The sequence below is a fragment of the Pseudorca crassidens genome, chromosome 12 (genome assembly GCF_039906515.1).
Source record: "Pseudorca crassidens isolate mPseCra1 chromosome 12, mPseCra1.hap1, whole genome shotgun sequence".
In the NCBI taxonomy this organism is placed as follows: domain Eukaryota; kingdom Metazoa; phylum Chordata; class Mammalia; order Artiodactyla; family Delphinidae; genus Pseudorca; species Pseudorca crassidens.
Window position 1 is genome coordinate 12,772,130 of NC_090307.1, and position 23,128 is coordinate 12,795,257.

Consider the following 23,128-nt stretch of genomic DNA (forward strand, 5'->3'; position numbering starts at 1 on the left):
GAGCTTCCCTATTTAATTTTGAGGTTTTTCTGTCACAGTAAAGTGAAACTAAGAATTAATCATAACATATAAGATAGGTGGGGCTAATCCCACACACTGCTTATATTGCTGAAGTCTCCTTTTCAAACAGCTCTCACAGGGGCCTTTAGTAAAATTACTGTACTGGTGGTACTCATAATATATGGGATTTCTGTCACTTTTTATACTCTGAAATAAAGCTTATGTAGACGTTGATGGAAATGGTTAATATTGCTTTACTTCTATTTGTCTTATAATTGGTTTTGTATGAGATAAGCCGCTTTTAGCTGTCTGCCCAGAATGTAAGGGAAGAGTATGAAGCCCACAGAATATTAAATAATTTCTTCTTATTATTTAACATTAACTTAAGATATCCTAGTGTCTTGCTCAGAACTCTCTCTGACTCACACTCACTGTGGGCCCCCAACCCTGCTGGAGGAAGGAATAGAAAGGATTGATAATCATGGATTATGATGAGCTACAGATGATCTTTTCTCTCTCCTCCAAAATCGATTTTCCTTTTTGGAAAAGTATGTCTAGGAGTTTTATACCTGTCTGTAAAGAATACTAAAGGAAAAATCTCTCTCGTTTCCCTTCAATAGATGAAGCACAGGGTGATAAAGCCAAGCAAAGTATCAGGGCCAAGTGTACAGAGTATCTTGATAGAGCAGAAAAACTGAAGGAGTACCTGAAGAAGAAGGAGAAAAAACCACAGAAGCCAGTGAAAGAGGGACAGCCAAGTCCAGCTGATGAGAAGGGGTATGTATTTTAGAGTGAGATTGTATTGTATCGAATTACAGGATAAAATTGAATTTAATTTGTGAAGGAAATTTCCTTTGTTTAAACTAGGTGTTGGCAAACCGTGACTCATGGGCCAAATCTGACCTGCTGCCTGCTTTCGTAACTAAAGTTTTATTGGAACACAGCCTCATGCCTTCACTTACCTGTTGTCTGTGGCTGTTTTTGTGCTGTACCAGCAAAGCTGAGTAGTTGTGACAAGGAACCGTATGGCCTACAAAATCTAAAATATTTACTGTCTTGTGCTTTACAGAAAAAGTTTGTGGACCCCTAGTTTACCAAGCTTCGGGGGTGATATACCTCAAATTGCTCTCCTTGACTGCCTGGTAGTAGTAGAAAAAACATTTGGTAGGAATGCTACTCAATTCTTTACCCTCTGCCCATTATGTAATGAAGTTTAAAATTGTAGGAGTAATCTGTGAATTGAATCTTTGACTAGTAGTATTGACTTAGTACTAAGCACACGGACAAAATGAAAAAGAACTCTGGTAATATAAAACAAATTTTGGATATATAAGTATTTTGATGTGGATTTGCATCAGATTTGCTTTACTTTATCATTGTAAAGAAAGCGACACAGCATAATTTATATAAACATCAAAACTCATTTTTGAATTGTCTTCCTAGATGGGGGATATATCACTTACAGATGCAGAATTTATGTATTCAGCACCTAATGTGTGCATGTCAGGCTCTGTGCTGAGCAGTGGGAACATATTCTACCCAGATCCTCTGATCATTCTATTAATTGGAGCCAGAAGTGGTTCCAAGTGACAACATACTTGGAGAAAACAAGACTCTGGGGTGGGGTCATCTGGCTTCGTTGGATGTGAAGGCAGGAAATTCTGATTAGCATTATAGGATGTAATACTTACAGTTCATGGTAAGCAGTGGTACAAGCAACTTAGATAACCCCTGTGGTCACCAGGCATGGAGTGCCCTGGAGGCAGTGCTCTGGGGGCTTTGTGGCTACTACGAAAGGCCATTTTGAGAACTAGAGTTGACAGCCTGCCTCAAATTACATGGGAGAGTTTGAAAAAACTTATAAGCTCAAGGTTTTATATTCTCTGTTCAAGACATGGTCGGGGAACCGGAGAGTTCCTTTGATACCCTAAGAATATTTTATCTTATAGCTCTAGCATTGGCATGACAAAAATTAGACCCAGCTGATCTCATAGCTTATTGGATTTCAAAATCAGTTGAACCTCACTGGGTTTCTTGTGTGAAATTTGGGGCATGTATTGTAAGACTGGGACTCCAGATGAAAATGAAATGAAAGCTGTTGGGAAGGATCAGTTGACCTCAAGTACCTGGACCCCCAGATCTCGCTGAGACCCCCTGGCCCGCAGAAACGTCCTCTCCCCCGGGAGTTGAGCCTCACCTGGTCTTGCTTGGAGACCGTGTAGTGTCCCTCCTAAGATGTCTGCCTAGCAGGGGGATACCAGTTCTGTGTTGGATGGCGGGACCCACTTTAAGCTGAAATGGGGTAAAGCAAAGAAGCAATTACCTCTTGCTAATGGATGCACAAAAATAAATGGAGATAAAGCACAGATGCTCACAGACACAGTTCAAAGCTGACACAGTTCAGCTTGGTGATGAGATGGAGTGTGGTTTTCGGAAGGCTCTTGGCGGGGCCCCTCTCACTGCTCAGGGTGCGTGCTGCCTCATAAGAGCTCACTGTAAAACAAATGCTAAATGCTATTTTCGTTATTTGCCTTCATTAAAGTGATGATCGTCTTTGGATATCTTTCAGTTACTGAAAACAGTACTAATATAGGTCTTTTGTAAAAGCAAAGTGGCATAAAGCAAACTTTGGGAAAGCAGGGATCCCTGTAGTGCATTCCCTTACAGAATTCGAGGGCCGGGGAGTCAAGTTTGGATTCCGCATGGCTAGGAGAAATGCCCCCCTCCACCAGGGTAGTTCCAGCAGGGATCCCACTGCTGCCAGCTCCCTTGCCCAGCATTCCGGTGCCGGGGAGTGGGCAGTAGGCCCTGCCACAGCGCCCTCAGCAAAGCAGTGCTTTCACCTACAGGCGTCTCCTCGCATGCAGCCCCTACCTCAGTTGCTTGCTTCTGCCTTCCAGCAGGACTTTGGTCTCCTGTGGAGCCTCAGCTGCAGGCGAGCCTGGGAAGGGCAGTTTTATAACAAGTACAGTCTTTACTGTACAAGAAAACGCAGTAGAAGAAGGTTGGAGTGAATGTCAAGGTGAATCAGTTTGCAGTCTCCACCTTACCCATAAATAACCCCACCACCCTGTGATAACCAAGCAAGCCCATTCTGAGATAAAACCTGTCCATCTTTTTACTCCCCTTTATGTCTTATATGTGAAAAATAATGTAATGCCATATTTTTTGCTTTGAAGATTGCAGTGTATTCTGTCACATGCTAATCCTTATAATTGAATATACATTATTTCTAATTTTTTCCCTATTGCAAACAATATGGGCATGATTATCCTTGTAGTCAAATCCTTGAACTCATTTAAAATTGTTTCCTTAGAATAAATCCCTAGATATGAAATGTGTGCATTGATCTCCTTGTTCTTTGGGGTCGGTTCATTTTCATCAAAAGCTTCATCCATCCTTTGGAACCCCTAGGCTAAGGGTTATGCACCTTTGTACCTTAAATAGTTGATATTTTGGGGGGTTTTTCCCTCCTAGTTATGGCTTCTTGTTCTAATATATAGTTTGCCTGGTCCTGATTTTTTTTATTGTTAATTGTTTACAACACTCCTGTAATTCATCTTAAATCTTTTGTGGAATGAGGTGTGGGTCATGCATTTATGAATTAATATCAGTACATAAATAGGTATGTCGTGGGAATTTGGAGCTGCTTCCTGACTTCATTCTGGTCGTTTTGTCCATTTCCTGTTCATGATTCCATTTTGATGGGTAATATGCCTGTGCTTACTATTTTATTTAGTATATTCTGAAAAGTAATAAAATAAGCTTAACTTTTAATGTGAATGTCTAACTTTGCCACTTAAATTACGGATATTTCAGGTTAATCTTTTCCTTTATTTTTTGCCTTACTTTGATAGCAATGAGTGATCATTTGAATATATTAAATTCTTTTTATTAGGAATGACAGTGATGGGGAAGGAGAATCTGATGATCCTGAAAAAAAGAAACTGCAGAGTCAACTTCAAGGTTGCTTTAGATTTCATTTTTAAATTTACTATTTTATTTTTAAAAAGCTCATAGTGAATTGTCTATTTGAATTGGGTTTTTTTTCCCACCTGTATTTAAATGAGGTTCAAGAACTGGCTTTGGTTCCCAGTGGTCACATGCTGGCTTTGTTGAGAACATGTTTATAAGATTTGCTCTATAGGGTCTCTAATGGGTTGGTTTTTTTTCCATGCAGTAAAAATATTGTTTCATTTTATATCTGCCTTAAAAGCTTACTGTCTTTCATTTTGTCTTATTTGCCCCCTTTTAGAGAGGGTAGCAGTTATACTATTAGCTTACTATAAAATCTGATGGTATTGAAATTTCCTGTCAGAGGAACAGAATGCATTAGGACTCACACTTGGCTTTTATTGCTGTTGCTGTAGCTTATTCATTGATGCTATTTTTTTCATGTTTCCTACCTGCTCTTCCTAATCTGCTTTTTTATCCCATTTCAGCATTCCCATTTACATTTCCCTCTTTCGGCTTTCAGTTTTTTACCTTCCACACCTATAAAAGCCCTTTCTCCCTACTGTAGTGAAGTGGCATGATCCAGAGGGCATAGATTGTAGCTGCGTTCACATCTGGATTCCACTCCGGGATCTGCTGCCTAAATCTGTCTAGTCTTGGGCAATTCCCTAACCTCTCAGAGTCTGAGACCCAGCTCTAAAGTGGAAGTTAAGAATACTTTCAGGGCAATTAAAAGGTTAATGACAATGTAAAAACTGCCTAATATTACATCTGACAGTACTAGGGACTCAGTAAATAGTAGCTCTGTGTATCTAAAAAGGCATCTATTTAATTGCTGGCTTCTTTAGCTACTGAGACTTGGTTGTTCTTTGATATGTTATCTAATGATTTTTCAAGTTGAATTTTATGCTCAGTCATTGGTAACATGTATTTTATTCATTTGAATCTTGCTGAATAGAACACATATCTGGGAAAGAGATCCATTAAGGCCAGACCTTTAATCTTGCTATTCTGATCTCCATTTTGGTAATATTTCTGTCTTACTGACCCCTCTGGGATGTATAGGGTAATACTATAAGGATAGTATTTTGAAAACACTACAGTTAACGAGGGTATTTTTACACGCCAGCGTCAATGGTGGGTGTAGTCCAAGGGCAGTAACTGAGTTTGCACTGCCTCGAGCAGTGTGGTCATACTTCATCCTCAGTAAGTATTTTTGGGCAACCCAGTGGTCCATGCCAAGTGGCTTTATTTTACTTGTAAGGCAAAAAGCTTTTTTCTATCTGTTCTTTTGGTTTTGTTCCTCCTCTCTCTGGCTCTGCCCCACGGAAGTAAAAATTGGATTGTATCTTTAATTTTGAAAAAGATACAATTTTTAATAAGGAATTTTTTTTTACATTTCCTATGAGTGATGATAAGGCCCAAGGATGTATAAAAATACAGATGCTTAAAACATTTAAATGAGGAAATTTATTTGGAATTTCAGGATGAAATAGAATATGAAGGAGTCCTAGCCTTTCGTATCTGAGAATCCTTTTTCTCCATCTTTTAGTTCCATGGTTTGCTGATGGATTTCATCGTATAATATCCTTTTTTGAATCTTTCCTCATTTTTCCTGAAACAATTTTCCAAATCTTTTTACTTTTGTTTTAGGTCATGACATTAAGTGTAATATTTTATTATTAAAATTAAAGTTCATGATTTGAATTTTCTGTTAATTTTGATATTCAGTGACTTTGAGGTTAAATAACATATTAGTATAATAAATAGTATAATCAAAAGAATGGGTAAATTTGTACAATTGGGAATTATCAAATTATTTGGCTTTTATTTTCTAATAATCCCTCTCTTTTAATTTTAAAAATCATTAGTCAGTATCTAATAATTGACACTACTTTTGTCTAAATAGTCTTTTATCACTGAACATTCCAAAGTCACCTAGCTTAAATTTTTAAAGAGAAAAGTATTAGTTAAATGTGGAGATAAATTATGACACATTTAGAAAATTCATAACAAAAGATTTTAGTTGACCAGATAATGCTTATATATAAATTTACTTTTGTTTAACTGACACAAAATCCTATCAGATGATGTAATATTTTCCTCATGTAGGGTTACTAATCTGTATGGGACATAGAGAAGAAAAAGTGAATTGGCTATTTTTCTTAATTTATACTTAGTCTGAACTTTTAGAATGCTAAAAGTGTTTATGGTTTCATTTCTTTTTTATTTTTTTAATAAACTTATTTATTTTCGTCTGTGTTGGGTCTTTGTTGCTGTGCGTGGGCTTTCTCTAGTTGTGGCGAGCGGGGGCTACTTTTCCTTGCTGTGCGCGGGCTTCTCACTGCAGTGGCTTCTTTTGTTCCAGAGCACGGGCTCTAGGTGTGCGGGCTCAGTAGTTGTGGCTCGTGGGCTCAGTAGTTGTGGCTTGCAGGCTCTAGAGCGCAGGCTCAGTAGTTTGTGGCACATGGGCTTAGTTGCTCCGCGGCATGTGGGATCTTTCCGGACCAGGGCTTGAACCCATATCCCCTGCATTGGCAGGTGGATTCTTAACCATTGTGCCACCAGGGAAGTCCCTCATTTCATTTTAATGTATAGCTAAAGATTTTCATAATTTAGGGAAGTAAGTTGCAGAGTATAGCATTCTTAGAATAATAGATGATCTTTCAAAACAAGAAAAAATACCCATAAAACTAATATCATAGGTAATCAGTAGATTGTGTGAGTGGTGATATTATACTTAAAACAATTACACATCACCTTTGAACAGGCTACTTTGTAGTTTGTAGTTGAGCAATTTCTATATACTGAAAATTGGGAAAGATTTTGATAAAAGATCTGGAAAGTTTTGCCAGCACGCTATAGTAAGAGAAATCTTTTGTGGACTCTTACTGATTTTTACTTCTCCTTACTGCAACAGTTTGCTATGGCTTTTGAATATATTGTGTCCAAAAACTAAATCATTTGAATGACTTTGTTAATGTACAAAAATTGTAAATAGGTCTATTTAGAAGCCAGATAGAAAATTTGGCAAACTTGGGAAAGTATTGCATGTCTGTAAGAGCACACCTTCTCCTCTCCATCATCCCTGTTGCTTCCTCGCCCCTCCCTTCCCCTCTCCCTCTATCTATCCATCCATCCACGTGCCTATCTTCAGTTAAAGTCGTTAAGTATATTTTCTTTCTGTAGTTAAGGAGAGCATTAGATCACCGTTTCTTTTGATTAAAAGGAGAAATAGGGCTTCCCTGGTGGCGCAGTGGTTGAGAGTCCGCCTGCCGCTGCAGGGGACACGGATTCGTGCCCCAGTCCGTGGAGCGGCTGGGCGCGTGAGCTATGGCCGCTGAGCCTGCACGTCCGGAGCCTGTGCTCCGCAACCGGAGAAGCCACAGTGGTGAGAGGCCCGCGTACCGCAAAAAAAAAAAAAGAGAGAAATAGGAGCTATTCCAGAATCAACGTACTCAAACATTACAACTACTTTTTGTAACGTTTGGTGCTCTTTCTAGCACTCTAACGTTCATTACGTTATTTGATCTTTCTACTAACCTGTCTAAGTAGTTTGGGCAGATGGTATTGTTTTTATTTCACCGTGAGGAAGTGGAGGTAGAAACGTTAAGTGACTTTACCCCAGGTTATCTGGCTCCCCACCCCAGGTCCTGACTCCCCCTCACTACTCCCTAACAACTTCGTCCTCATCACACACTTTCAGAAATGTTTTTAATACATAGAACTTTTCCAGACAAAGTTATAATGCATTTCTGTATTTCATCATTATTTCTTGTTGTCTTCTAAATGTGATGGAATAGTGCTCTTTAAAGATGACCTAATTTTTTGTAGGCGCCATTGTTATAGAGCGACCAAATGTGAAATGGAGCGATGTTGCCGGTCTCGAAGGAGCCAAAGAAGCACTGAAAGAGGCTGTGATATTGCCTATTAAATTTCCTCATCTCTTTACGGGTGAGATGACCTTTAAATAATTATTTTTGATGGTTTTTTTTTTAAATGTGTTGATGACTGAAGTAAAGTATTGTGAATTCTTGTCATTATATCACGAGTTGTTACCTTAATTCTGTTGTAAGGCAGTGATATACCTTTACACAGATACTTATTTCATATGCATATACATATTTGTAATATATTTATTGCAAAAAAACCTAAATGTCAAGCAGTAGGGCATAGGGTAAGTCATGGACATACAGTAGAATACTGTGCACTCATTAGAGTATAGGATACCATCTACATTAAGAAATTTAGATCTACATTATAATTGACATAGAAGAATGTCCACCTATATTGTGAAGATCAAAAAGCAAGTTACGTAGTATGTATAGTATGATTCCATGTTGTTAAATGTGTGTGCTGAGAAATAGGTGTAGAAAGATTGACATAAAAATGTTAATGTATGTCTAGGAGATGAGATTATGGGTGATTTTTACTTTCTCCTTTGACTTTGATCTGAATTTTTTTGCAGTGGACATGTACTAGTCTTATAAGAGTATTTCCATTTCTTAAACAGAGGAGTTAAAATTATTGAACAGTTTCATATGAAGCACGTATCCTCTAGTAGCTCTTTATCACTGCAAGGAGAATATTGTTAACCCACCATCTGGGTACAGTTGAAGTTACAGCTCCAGCAGTACGTGGTTTGTCTGTGCTGAACCGTTCCTTCACATTGTCCTTTTTTTGACTGATAGCCTGTGTTTGTGATATGGCTATACCCACAGTCTAACAGTGAAACAGAGGTTTTTCCTTTTAAAAGCAAGCTGGTTTATGTAGAGAGCAAATCTGTGATATTGGCCTCAAACTGAACAGGTCCAGACAGTGATGTCGTATAGAGCAGTGATGAAGAGCAAGGACCCGTGGGCCACCCGTTGTCCACCTAGCTTCGAGGTACGACTCACAACCTCACTTCAGGAATATGAAACTAACAGTGTAAAAGTTGACATCATAATCCTATAAAGGTACAAAAATACGGTTGAACTCATTTTATGTTGTGTTACTTACACCAGTGTTTCCCAAACATGAGTCCTATATGTGTCATCTTCATGAATTTTTCCATATACGTGTACCATTATTTTTTAAATATTTTTCTTTAAATCACTCACTTTTAGAGCAGACTTTTTATTAAACTGTAACATAATATACAAAGACATGCAGGAACCCATAAGTGTTCAGCTTCATTCAGAGTACACCTGTATAATCATCACCCAGATAAAAAAGTACTGCTGGTAACCTAGAAATCCCTCTCTGCCTCTTTCCTCCCCAGAGGTAATCACGCTTTTGACTTCTAATACCATAGATTGTTTTGCTCACTTGTTTTTACTTAGTAACTTTATTTTAGAAGACTTCTTTGTATCTCTATAAATGGAAAAATTAGTGTTTTTATAGAATGCATTTTAAAAATTACTTAATTGAAAAGTATTTGTATACCACCTAAAAGCATCTCATTGCCACCAGTGGTATATGTACCGCACTTAAGGGAACACTGATTTATAATTGCAGACATTTAAAATAGGCAAATAGAATTCAAGTAAAAGTTGAGGCTTTCATAACAATAAACATGATATTTAGTTTTGCCATCAGTCATCTGTATATCATTCTTTTACAGACACCGTGTGTCCACCCACAGTTTACACCTAGTAGGTTTTTTTAATGTGTATTTGATATTTTATTGCCAGTTGTAACCCAGCCTGGTTTATTTAAGGCAGCATTATAATTTCTCATTAGCAGAACTGAGATACAAAGAATTTACTTGTTCACTTGCTATTATATTTTGGCAAAACTAGTATTTAAGGTAGAGTCCGCTTATCATTACCCAAGCACTGGAATGGGAATCTGCCACCTGAAATAACCTGTGCTTCCTTGTGGAATCAGGAATTGAGTAGAACTTCACCAGTCATCCAAACTGTGTTAGTTTCGCTCCTCCAAAGGTCATAAATATTTTTAAAAGAATATTTCCAGCTGCCCTTCTCCTGTGAGTATAGTTTCTCCTACAATATTCTGATGTTGAGCAGTGCACATAGTAGATGATCAGGAAGTACCTTTTAACTGAATTCTTTTCTGTTTAATAGACTGGAAGGCCTTGGAAGGCAGAGATCCTTGTATTCATAGTTCTCTGCCTACATGTCGTGGTTTCAATACGTAGTGGTTGAATGAGTGAGCAAGCAAATGAACTTTCTCTTAGAAGGATTATAGCTATATAAACACAGTTTTGACACAGTGGTCTCTAGAAAAAGCAAAGTACACTTAGGACATACTTACCTTAGATTGATTTATTTAAATGTTGTTTTATTCTACGGCTAGCTTTAGAGTGGAAACCTCTTCACGGTATTCTTCACTGTGGATGATGTCTCTGGTAACTGAAGTCAACAGTCTTGAAAGTCTCATGTTATTTTTCTAATGCAAATTTTAGGCAAGAGAACACCTTGGAGGGGAATCCTGTTATTTGGGCCACCTGGAACAGGAAAATCCTATTTGGCCAAAGCTGTAGCAACAGAAGCAAACAACTCAACATTTTTCTCAATATCTTCCTCTGACCTTGTTTCTAAGTGGCTAGGTGAAAGTGAAAAGTAAGTAGTAAATTGATTTTTTTTTTTAAGTTTTTCTTTGCCTGGTAGTCACTATTTCAGTCTATAAAGTAATAGGTTTCTTATATCATTAATAGACATTCAAAAAAAGTGCTATTATAAATACAGGTGGTATTCATTTCTGTTAGATTAGTCCCTAGTTTGGAATTTATTTCATAGGGAGAAGATAGCGTATATGATATGTGTATGGTTTAGTAAATCATGAAATGAATTATCCAAATGTAGTAATCTTATTTTAGAGATCAAAACGTGATGAGACTTTTTAATCTGTAGAGTTCCTATACTATTGGTATATAGTTTTGTTTTAGGTTTTTCATTGTCATGTGTCATTTACTATTTTTTTTAGAAATTGAAACCTTTATTTATTTTTAGGCAAGTTAAGTACTTATTCCAACTTGCCAGAGAGAGTAAACCTTCCATTATCTTCATTGATGAAATTGATTCTCTGTGTGGTTCAAGAAGTGAAAATGAAAGTGAAGCTGCACGTAGAATTAAGACAGAGTTCCTAGTTCAAATGCAAGGTAGTGTTGCTGATTTTTTAAAATAGTTTCTCTTTATTGTATAATCATTATTATGATAGTAATGGAAAAACTTTCAAGCAGAATTTCTCCGTTCTTATAGTCCAAGTCTTATGCCATGTCTCGTTCTGATCCACATGCATACATAATTTTTACCCAGTTGTAATCATTGCGTTGGTATAAATAGTGAAGAGATTAATATATTCACTTATAACATGCCAGAAACAATATCAATAAAAGGAATATATAAACTTCAAATTAAATCTTTCAAGAAATATTTTGAAAAGAATATTAATAGTATTTTCCCACAGTTTAGGAGGTTCTAGGGAATATTTGCATCATATTCTAGTAGTAAGAAATGTGGTTAAATACAGTTTTTTTCAGAGAGAAAGTCTCAAGATGAGGCATTTTAACATTAAAGTACCACGTTCATAAGAGAACACATGATGTTCAAAGAACACTTGAAATGGCAAATTATTTAAAACATTACCTATTTTGATGCAGGGGTTGGTGTGGACAATGATGGAATTTTGGTTCTGGGAGCTACAAATATACCCTGGGTTCTGGATTCTGCCATTAGGCGAAGGTATGACGATACAGTAAATACCTTATTTCTAATTACAATATAATAAGTGAATATTAATTCCCATTCTGTCTAGTTGAGGAGGCATTCTGATAACTTCAGAATGTTTTTTAATGTGCTCGAACCCTATTGGCCCCCGCCTTGGGGAAGAGAGGCAGGCACTTGTTTGTTTGCCTGCTGTGTTCAAGATCCAAGATTTACACCTACTGGAATCTTTCACGTCCGAAAGTATGTTACCTAATGCTTACTTTAGTTCTAATTAAGCTTAGTAGGTGCACTGATGCTTCAGAAATTTATATATACAGTTTGATATTTCAATGGAAAAACCTTCCATTGAAGGTTTTTCCATTTTGCTAAATATAAAATTTTAGCAAAATGCCAATTCTACAAGTTAAAGTATGCTAAGAAAGATATAGTTTCAGTTTAAAAAATTCTGTCTATAATTTTTAACTGAATATGAAACTTGAGCTACAGGAAAGGTATACAGACTCCTTACTTTTCACTGCTTCACAGTTCCCTATCCCATTGATTTAATTGTGCATGGTAAAAATGAACACTTCAGTTTTTGCTGCTTTTACCCCATTCACTTGATGGTTTGCCAGAATGTTAGATTACCATCCAGTATCAAGAAAGGAAATGTGCTGGTTGTTTTTGAAAAATGGCCTAATTCTAAACCCATCTCTAGAGATAGTGGAAACTTTTAAAATTCCTCTTATTGCCACAGAGACTAATTACCTGGAGAAGAAAATGTCTTCACAGACCCATTTAAATTGTCCCTCATTGCTTCCTCCTTATCTCCAAATGCTGAAATTCTAAGAAGGCAAGCAAAATTATAAGATTTTGAGTGATTTTACTCCTTAGAATTTAGGTAATTCTTTTGTCATCTCTTATTTCACACTTTTAATCATATTAATCCCTTGATCAGGAGTTCAGAGTGTCATTCTACAGGAAATTGTAATCCTGTAGGACATGTCGTGTCATGAATTCCAGACACGTGAACACTCTGGCCAAAATAATTCAAAAATCATGTGAGAAAAACTAAAGCACTCCAGACTGGTTCCCTGGCTATTTTGGTTTTATTAATGTGTTCTGGATATTTCCCCTTTATTAACCTAAATATGTATCTGTTTAACTCTGATGGATATGGGCCCATTTAATTTATTCAGCTTAACTTTGTATAAATGAGAATATCTAAATATCTTGTTTCTCCTTGAAAAACTAATTTTTAATAGAAATTAAATAGTATTATATAGTAATATTCTTGATGTAATTTTTTTTTTCATTTTAAGATTTGAGAAACGAATTTATATTCCTTTGCCTGAGGCCCATGCCCGAGCAGCAATGTTTAAACTGCACTTGGGGACCACTCAGAACAGTCTAACAGAAGCAGATGTCCGGGAACTTGGGAAGAAAACTGAAGGCTATTCAGGGGCAGACATAAGTGTCATTGTACGTGATGCACTTATGCAGCCAGTTAGGAAAGTACAGTCAGCTACTCATTTTAAAAAGGTAAGGAACTTTTATCCATCTTTTCATATATTTTTAAAATCAAGCTTTGAGACCATGATTGACTTGTCTTTGAAGAATTTTAGGAAGATTTCAGTTTTGTATAATAAATAAGTAGATTTACATAAAAGATTATGTTTCCATTTCATTGAAAATAAGTTCTCCCAAAGTGTTTTAAAACTTTGTGTGCAGTGATTTTTGAAGTATTTATTATTTTGATATAAATATAGAAACTTAAATCTGTGATTGTCTCTGATGTAATTAGAATATCCTCGAGCAGAATCTAGTATGTTTACACCTCATCAATAAAGTAAAAATAATAATAGCTAATATTGTTTAAATATTCACGTGCCCAGCACTGTGTTTGCTCCATCATCTTCCTATTTCATTTGGTCCTCACAGAAGCTCTACAAAAGGTACATATAGCCACCTGTTGATGGTTAGTTCTAGACTAACATGATTAAACTGGGACTTGGATGTTTTTAACACAGTTTGCCAACGTACAGCTAGAGAGGATTGGAGGTGTGGTTTTTCTCTAGGTAAGGTGTACTTCAGAAGCCTCAACCATTCTTCTCTCCTGCTTCTCCCATGCACTGTTTGGTCTGCATGAATGACTTGAGTGTATATGGTTTGAGAGAGAATTTTGTGAAAAGACTGTGGTCTTGGGATATTCAATTTAAGTAACAGTAGACTAGGTAATTTGGACCAGCTCTTTTGCTGAGGACAGCAGTCTCCAGTATGCTCATGAACGTAGATATGAAAATCCTGAAACACTGTTAGCAAACCTAATCCATCGGTATATGACAAACTAATATGTCATGACTCTGATACACATATGTGTCTGTTATATACCACAGTAAAATTTTTTTTTAAATGAGGAGCTTGAATTAAAACCTGAATTTGAAGCCTGACTCTACAATTTACTTGTTTTATCTCCTTGACCAAATTGCATTACCTTTTTAAGTCTCAGTTTTTATCATCTCTTAAGTAAGGATGATAATTACTACTTTGAAATGCTCTTATGAAAATGAAATGAAGGAATATTCATAAAACAGCTGTCATGGTACCTGAATAGCCCAGTAAATATTACTCATCTCTTCTTCAGCCATTTCATTACTGAGAGAAGTATGGTTAGCTCAGAATCAAGTTTATGCCACAACCGTTGTGTTTTTTCTTAAATTCTCTTGGCCATTTAGAAGGAACTCAGTCCTTTCATACTCAGAACTTTCCGTTCAGTTCTCTGTATAACTACTAGGGATGGCTTGTATGACCCTAAAGCCAGGCCCTTGTTAGGAGGATAGAGTTGAAGCAGCCAAATTTCGTTTTTCTTTCTTTCTTTCTTTCTCTTTTTGTTTTTTGACCGTGCTGCACAGCTTGCAGGATCTTAGTTCCCGGACCAGGGATTGAACCTGGCAGTGAAAGCAGCGAGTCCTAACCACTGGACCGCTGGGGAATTCCCAGGCAAATCTCTTTTAACATCAGGCCGTTTGTATCACCAACTATAGTAGATCTTTCTGTGGCTCCATCTTCTCCATTTTTCAATTAGCAAGAACAAGTTTGCCTGTGTATTTTATTTATTAAATGTATAAGTACTAATCTGGGCCCAGAGGTAAGTCAGAGTACTTAAGTTAAACTTAAGTACTTAAGTTAAAAGTACTTAAAGTACTTAAGTTAAAAAACACAAAAATCCCTGCCACTGAAATTGTTGTGAGCAAAGACAGACAATAAAATACACATAGTAAAGTGAAAATATTTATTTCTCTACCCCTGCCCCAATCCTGAGACAGTATTTAAGATTGATCATTGTAAAACAAGTATTAAGTATGAAAGCAGTCCCTGGTTTGATACAAGTGTGTTGCCTTCTAAATACTATATGTGACTCTATGTCACAAAGTTTCTTTTTCTGGATGTTATTAAAACTTTTTCTTTTAAATCAGTTATGAATTGTAAGATAGCACTGAAATTACATTCAGCATTTAATTTTGTACTTATATTTGAAGAAGGAGTTTTTGTGGGGAAAGACAAAGATTCAGTAATTTCACAATAATAAACCTTCCAAAGATCACAGCAATTTCTTGGCTATGGAAAACAGAGTAACTTAAAGGAGTTTTTAAGTAGGTCTTTTTTTTTTTTTTTTTTTTTGGGAGTGTAGTTGATTAACATTGCTGTGGTAGTTTTGTACAGCAAAGTGATTGTTATACATGTATCTATTCTTTTTCGAATTCTTTTCCCATTTAGGTTATTACGGAGTATTGAGCGGAGTTCCCTGTGTTATACAGTAGGTCCTTGTTGGTTATCTATTTTAAATATAGCAGTGTGTTAAGTAAGTCTATTTTTGGTCTCTAGGATTATGACCACCTAATAATCATTAGGGAAAAAAAAAGAAAATTTTAGCTACAGGTAATTGTTTCTTTACTTTATTTTAACTTATTTTCTCCCTATGATCATCTAAGTAATTTTATTGTAGGAAATTTCAAATATAGAAAATCATCCAAGAAAAAGATTAAAATCAAGCAAAATCTATCCCATCACCCAGAGCTAATTGCACTTTTTGTTGTATACGCTTCTGTTTATTTTCAGAAGTAAGCATTTTAACAAAACATAAAATAATAGTACATTTTCAGATTTCCTGCTAATGGTCTAAATCTTTTTTTTTTTTTTTTTTTTTTTGCGGTACGCGGGCCTCTCACTGCTGTGGCCTCTCCCATTGCGGAGCACAGGCTCTGGATGCGCAGGCTCAGCGGCCATGGCTCACAGGCCCAGCCGCTCCGCGGCATGCAGGATCTTTCCGGACCGGGGCACGAACCCGTGTCCCCTGCAACAGCAGGCAGACTCTCAACCACTGCGCCACCAGGGAAGCCCTGGTCTAAATCTTAATGTTTATTTAATTTGTTCTGTTGTTGTACTGTTTATTCCAGGTTTGCGGACCTTCACAAGCTGATCCTAACAACATAGTAGATGATCTGCTAACGCCCTGTTCTCCAGGTGATCCTGGTGCCATTGAGATGACGTGGATGGATGTCCCTGGGGATAAACTTTTGGAGCCAGTTGTTTGCATGGTTTGACATTTTGTTTGCTTTTAAGAAAAATTTTAAAACCTTATATTTTATGGGGACTTCCCTGGCAGTCCAGTGGTTAAGACTCCATGCTTCCAGTGAAGGGGGCATGGGTTCGAGTCCTGGTTGGGGAACTAAACCTCTCACATGCTGCACCGTGCAGGCAGAAAAAAATTATATTTTATAATTTGTCAGATAAAATTTTCAGTTTTGTAAAATTAGTTCAAAAAGGTTAATACTAACTACTTAAAAAGTTTTAAAGATTAGTTGAATGTAAAATATAAAAAAATAATTATCTTTAAAATGTTTTCTTGGGCTTCGAGGAAATTTTAAGTGAATAAGCTATTTTTAAAAACATACAGGTTTCTGACATTATAGGTCTTATAGCTGGGATATTATCACCAAAATGGTGGGATTGGTTAAAATTTTTTCCCCTGAATCTCAGATTTTGTAAAATATCCAGAAACGCTAATGCGTGAATCATAGTATTCATAATAGTATTTTCCTGTTTTACTTCTCAGAGCCTCATAGAAAGTTTAAATAATGCACTACTCTTTTAAAAAGTTCTGAAAACAAAATTTTTATTATAAAAAATTACATTTCTGTTTATATTAGAGGAATTAGAATATTCATAAAAATTACATTGCTGTAGTTTCTATTGGAAGAAATAAAATAATTCGTAAGACTTTATTATTTTGTAAGCCATATTAATTTTAGTGAACTTACTGTGATTGAAAAGGTACATTTATTATGTTTATGTTTTCTTATTGATAAACAGTCATTTTTAAAAATCTTCTGCTTTAGTTATAGATTTTCAAATCTATATGTCAAAATTAACAGTAACTTTCAAAGGGGAAACTTTCACATGATGTGTAGACCTAGATATATAGACAAATATGTACATATATGTATATAAGTTTGTATGCATATATAGAGAGAAATACATCTGTAAACATAGATATATTTATGTGTTAATCAACCACAATGCTTATCTGAGAAATTATTCAGAAATCCTTTTTTGTTGGAATCCTTGGTTTATTTTTTAAAGTTTTGGTTCTTTTGACTGTTTTCCATACTGTTTTACAGGAGACATGGCCTAGAAGTTAATTTCTTAATGAATCCTTGATATTTGTATATTTTCTTACCATTTTGATTGTAATTTTAACTAACAGTTAAAATTTTTGATTAGTTGATTTTGATTAAATGGTATTATTCTGTTTCACATAAGTATAAGTGAATGACTGCATTCCTTTTGAGTTGCACTTGGACAACTGCTCTCTTGTTTAAGAATAAACAGATACGGCCAGAAAAGCGATCGGGGACTTAATTCTGGAGGCCTTGATCATCAGGCTAAGAGGACTGTACTTCCTCAGGGTGCTGAGGAGCCTTTGAAAGTTGTGATCGTGACAAGGCAAGCAACTGAAAGTTTATAAGCAAAGGAATAACTTGGTCAAAGATGTCCTTCAGGAAAACAAGAGAGTTTATCGTCAGTAGTTTATGGCACGATGCAGATTTTCACATTTAACCTTAGGCAAAAGTTAGGAATGTTGATAATGAAATGTTTTTTATTCTGTTAAATCTATTACTAATACTCCCCCACTTCTTTTTCCTGACAGTCGGATATGTTACGGTCACTATCTAGCACAAAGCCCACAGTCAATGAGCACGACTTGTTGAAATTAAAGAAGTTTACAGAAGATTTTGGCCAAGAAGGCTAGACCAAAGACAACAAGGAAGACGTTTACCACGTGTGTTCTCTCTTTCATAGGTATTTTTGCCTTTCTAGGATGGCAGTCAGATTATTTCCGGTAAAACTCTTTTACTGCAGGAAAATAGAGATCTCACTTCAGCATTCATTTAAGTTTTATATGTACTTTTGCTCCATTACCAATTAAATCCTCCTGTTAACAAAAATTATAAAATAATGGGTTATAAGCAAATGAGTGACATAAATAGCAAAAACATAGAAATTACCTAGTAAAAAGAAGATTAAAATTGATTGAGATACAAATATTTTAAATTGTTATAAATAGTGGTCTTTGCAAAGAGCATTCATTTTTTTTTTAACTAAAATGAAGTGGGGCTTATTTCATATTTTGAAAAAAAACTTAAGCATCATTCTTGTCAATGTAAAATTTATTTACTTTATTACAAAAATTAAAAATGATTTACTCTCAGGGATGGGCAGTAAAACAGCAAAGAGCACTGATTGGGTTTGAAAGGTTTTGAATTGTGTTCTAGCCAAGGCTTTTACTGGTTTTTTGATAGGTTGACTTTTTTCTCCTTGTAGATTTAAATAATTTCTGTAAAAGCAGCAAGCTTTTTTATATTTAACTAAGTAATACCTTTTACTGTGCAATCTCAAGAGAAAGACTCTCTAAATTAGGCATTGTCTCTACCTTGAAGAAGAAAATTGTCTATTTCAGTGTCTTTTTGTAGCAAGATTGACCAAAACAGGGGGTTAATAAACGTGTACCTTTTAAATAATTCTGCCGTGGAATACTGTAATGGGAGCCTTTGCTAAAAGGGACAGCCTCCCTTTGGATTATGGGAAGTTTCTTGTGTGTGATGGGGGTGGTGTGTGTGTACATATATATAAATTTTTTTTAATATAGGTTAGCTAGAGTCTTGTCTTTTACCTTTTAAGTTCAAGGAACAGCTCGTCCTGGCCACACGTATGTTATCAGTGTAATGTTTCATGAAGCTTTAGAAATGAGCTGATGTCTCCTTAAATAATAAAATACAAACATGATATTGTATTATTTTAATATCTTCAAATAAATAATCTGAGGGTGTGTGTTACATACTTGAGCACCAACACTAAGTTGTGCCTTGTACATTTGCATTGGCTCTACATGCAAAGGGTTATTAAGTCAGCTAGAATGAGGTAGATTCCTTAATTTACTATAAAGTTCTGCCTTGAAAATGCTATAGGATAACTTGCATTTTAAAGTATATTTGCACATTTTACATATTGTGCTATATGGTTGCCTTTGGGTTTTCTGTACAGGTTGTTTTCGTTGATATTAAACGGAAGTCGTAGGCCTGAAATGTGCTGTTCTTACGTGAAGTAAATTGATACAACCTACTATTGGCTATATTCTGTGTGTGCTTCTTTATTTTGGGATCTTCTGTATAGGAGAAAATATTATCTAAATTGATTAGATACAAAGAAATCATTAAAAATTATTAATTAAGGATGTATGCATGAAAATTCTATTTTTCAGTAACTACTGTGTGAGAGTTGGGAATTAACTTGGCACACCAACACTGAGTTCTTTGCGGACGTCTTACGAGACATTTTACTTTATCCACCTCAGAATCATACGGTATTGCTATTAATCATATCATTAGGATAATTAACATAACTATATTAGTATAACTAATAGCTGAAATCCAGATGTTTTTGTGAATCCAAAATTTGTTTTGAGGAAGTATTTTACTTAAATTGGCCAAGTAGTGTGTAAGTCCAGTGTTGATGATGAGTGGATACTTTATCACTCAGTTCTTACACGTGCTCTGAGAACCGTGCCTCAGTGTCCATGTCACTTCTAGCCATAGCTCCATTTTCCACATTTCTGCTTTTAAAACTGTTTCTAGAATCTAATAATTTTAGACTTATTTTAGAATGGTAGAGCATAGGTCATTTCCATGTGTTCTTTATGGGCAGATAAATACTCAAGAGGAAACAATGTTCGGGCTCTGTCTGGACCTTGGCCATTCTGATTTTGGGTAGATGTTTTCTGAGCCGCCAAGTAAACCCTACTTGAGCAACTCAGTGAGCTAGCTATTCCCTGGATGTTTAGGAACACTTTTTGATCTCAGTCTGAAAACTCTATAGAGACCTTAATTATAAAAGTATTTCAGTAGAAAATTGGTTTTTGAGCTTACTGTCATCAACATGCAGAAAGCCAGAATGAGTGTATTTGATTACTAATGTGAAGTATCATTTAGCCATTTGCAGCTGCACAGGTGGGAAATGGAGGCACACCTCCCCAGCAGAGTGCTGGGAATGTCGCCCAGCTTTGTGAGCTCCCACAGGTACCGGGTGCTCTCCTGCCTCCTTTCTTCTTTCCTCTGCTAGTCCAAATCCCGTGATTTCCATTAAGACCTAGCTCATGACCCATCTAATCTCTTCCAGGAAGAATTCCTAGACTACCCCATCCAACCTTTGGATTTCTTTAGCACCGAGTTGTGACTATCTTAAGATGTTTCTCCAAGTGTCAAGCACACTCTGTTAATTTTGTTTAGATCGTTTAGATTGTAAGCTCTTCAAAGAGTTATGTTTTTTCATTTGCATTAACATAGTTCTAGACACTGTTTATTAGGTACTTAATCAAGACTTGAAAAAATTAAGGGAGTTATATCCATATTTTATCTACTTCCTAGATTGTCTGTGAGACTTTTAATAAAATAGGTAATTTGAAGTTGCTTTGTTCCTGCTGGTCTAGTGAAGTTGTACATTTTCGTCCCTGGGAACTGCAATCAGAGGTGTGCCAGAGCTGGCTCATACTGGCTCACAAGAACCATTTTTACACATTGCTGCCCACCTCTGCAGTCACCTCATTGGTAGCTTGAAACCTGCCGTGGTGGAAGTGATTTACACCACAGAAACCAGCAAGTTTCCGTTTACATGCTGCAATGCAAAGCAAGGACTGTAGCTTAGAATTGAAAAATTAATATTTACCACATTTACAGGACTAAAGGGAAAAAGTTATCTTCATAGAGTCATAAAAAGCATTTAATAAAATCCAGCACCCGTTTGTGATTTTTTTTTTAACTCAAAGTAGGAATTGAAGAGAGCTTCTGAATTTAATAAAGAGCATCCACTAAAGAAACAAAAAAATTCTAACAAACATCATAGTTAATTGTGAATTATTGAAAACTTTAACTCCCCAGAGATAAGGAAGAAGACAAAGGTGCCTGCTGTCACCACTCCTTTTCAGTTTTGTGCAGGAGATTCTAGCCAGTGTTAAAAAGGAAGAAACAAAATTGTTATTCTCAGGTGACATGATTGTGTATGTAGAAAATCCAAATTAATAAACTTAGAAAAAGAATCTGAATTTAAGAAGATTACAGGATACAGGCTAATACATAAAAATAATTGTATTTTTATATTCTAGCAACAATTAGAAATTGAAATTAAAACAGTACTGATTGAAAAAAAAACAATCCTGATTGCAGTAACATCAGAAAGCATCAGATACCTTCAAATAAATCTGAAAGATGTGTAAGACCTCAGCATAGAAAATTATGAAACATTACCACAAGAAACTAAAGAAGACCTGAATAAATGGAGTGGTGGGACCCATTCATGAGTTGGAAGACTCTTATGAAAAATATCATTTCTGGGACTTCCCTGGTAGTCCAGTGGTTAAGACTCCATGTTTCCACTGCCAGGGGTCTGGGTTCAGTCCCTGGTTGGGGAACTAAGGTCCCACAGGCCATAAATAAATAAGTAATTTTTAAAATATATATATATCATTTCTAACCAAATTGATTCTAGATTTAATGCAATCCCAAACCCACATCTGGGTGATACAGATATATGTATGTATATATGTATGTCTCTGGAAACAAAAATAGGTGCTTAATAAACAGATTATTGATGATTGAAAAGAAATCTTTTATAGTGTGAATTCGTTTTTTATAACAGTATATTTCTCCCAGCTGTATCTTTCTGTACATTCATCATAACCGTTCATCCAGATATCTGTACATATACATAGAAAGATATCTGGAATTACTTTCACCTTACGTTCATTATGTTATTTATGGGTAGTGAGATTTGGCTTGATTTTTTTCCTTTCTTCACCTCTTTCAGGTCCTTTAAGTTTTTTTTCAGATTCCACTGAGACCTTCCCTGGTCATCCTACTTAAAGTGGCAATTCGTCGTGACTCTCCTTGTACCCCAATCCCTGCTTTATTTTCCTCTGTAGCACTTATCATCGTCCAACATACTATATAATTTACTACTTTTCTTATTTGTAATTTTTCCTCCTAACATGTATATTCCATGAAGGCTGGGATTTTCTTGTCTATTTTATTGTCTCCTGTACCTTCAGTGTCTGGAACAGTATTGGTGCCTGACAGGTGCTCAATAAATACTTATTGAGTGAATGAGTCTTTGTATTTTTTCTAAGTCTGAATACTTTACAATGAGCATGTATAGTTTTTGCCTCTCTCCCTGTTACCCTGCAATTTTTATTTCTTTTAAAAGAGAAGAAAATTAGGAATGAAGACAAATACATCAAGAAATTAACAGTGGCTAAATCTGCGTGATAGAAATATGGATACTTATTTTTCTCTTTGTTTTTATCTTTAAACACTTTAATTTCCAAAAATGAAAGTAAAAGTTTTTAAGTAAGAATTGCAGTCGGCTTGACTGACTGATCACAGGCATTTGTCTCCTCTGGAACTCTATGAAATAACAGAAGAGGCTTTAAGAAGAGAAAGAGAAGAAAAAAGGAAAGCGTTTGCAGCCAATTCAGCCGACTGTGCTCCTTTCCCCATGGGCGCCCAGTGTGCAGTAGCTGCAAACAGCCTCCTCGGTAGTGTGTGCAGCCTGCTGCCTGTACAGGTTACCCTAAGGTACCTTGAAGACAGCCCTTTCCAGCCCATTCATGACTGGTATGCTGTCCCCAACCTAGGCTCCAGACAGGTATGCACGGGGCCTTTGGAAAGCCCGAGGGCACAGGGGCCAGGGTCCACATTGGCCAAGTCATAATGTGCGTCCGCACCAAGCTGCAGAACAAGGAGCATGGAGGCCCTCCAAGGGGCCAAGTTCAAGTTCCCTGGCCACCAGAAGATCCACATCTCCAAGAAGCAGGGATGTACTAAGGTTCATGTGGGTGGATTTGAAAATATGGTGGCCGAAAAGCAGCTCATGACCCCGGAAGACTGTGGGGTCGAACACAGCCCTAGTCG

The 23,128-nt window shown here is 36.2% G+C and overlaps 1 protein-coding gene and 1 non-coding gene across 2 annotated transcripts in view; both read left to right on the forward strand.

Annotated features, from left to right (window-relative positions):
* Window positions 1-19,290, forward strand: part of VPS4B (vacuolar protein sorting 4 homolog B) — a 31,555-nt gene extending 12,265 nt beyond the window's left edge. Inside the window, exons 3-11 of the mRNA XM_067698889.1 lie at window positions 621-777; window positions 3,899-3,966; window positions 7,789-7,908; window positions 10,364-10,520; window positions 10,911-11,059; window positions 11,561-11,642; window positions 12,929-13,148; window positions 16,064-16,204; window positions 17,818-19,290. Of these exons, the coding sequence (XP_067554990.1) occupies window positions 621-777; window positions 3,899-3,966; window positions 7,789-7,908; window positions 10,364-10,520; window positions 10,911-11,059; window positions 11,561-11,642; window positions 12,929-13,148; window positions 16,064-16,204; window positions 17,818-17,919 (1,196 nt within the window). The 3' untranslated portion in view covers window positions 17,920-19,290. The remainder of the gene's footprint in view (window positions 1-620; window positions 778-3,898; window positions 3,967-7,788; window positions 7,909-10,363; window positions 10,521-10,910; window positions 11,060-11,560; window positions 11,643-12,928; window positions 13,149-16,063; window positions 16,205-17,817) is intronic.
* A 3,387-nt stretch (window positions 19,291-22,677) lies between these two features.
* LOC137204266 (small nucleolar RNA SNORA70) lies at window positions 22,678-22,809 on the forward strand. Its single transcript, XR_010933501.1, has one exon. It is a non-coding gene; the product is annotated as a small nucleolar RNA SNORA70 (small nucleolar RNA).
* Window positions 22,810-23,128: the final 319 nt, after the last annotated feature.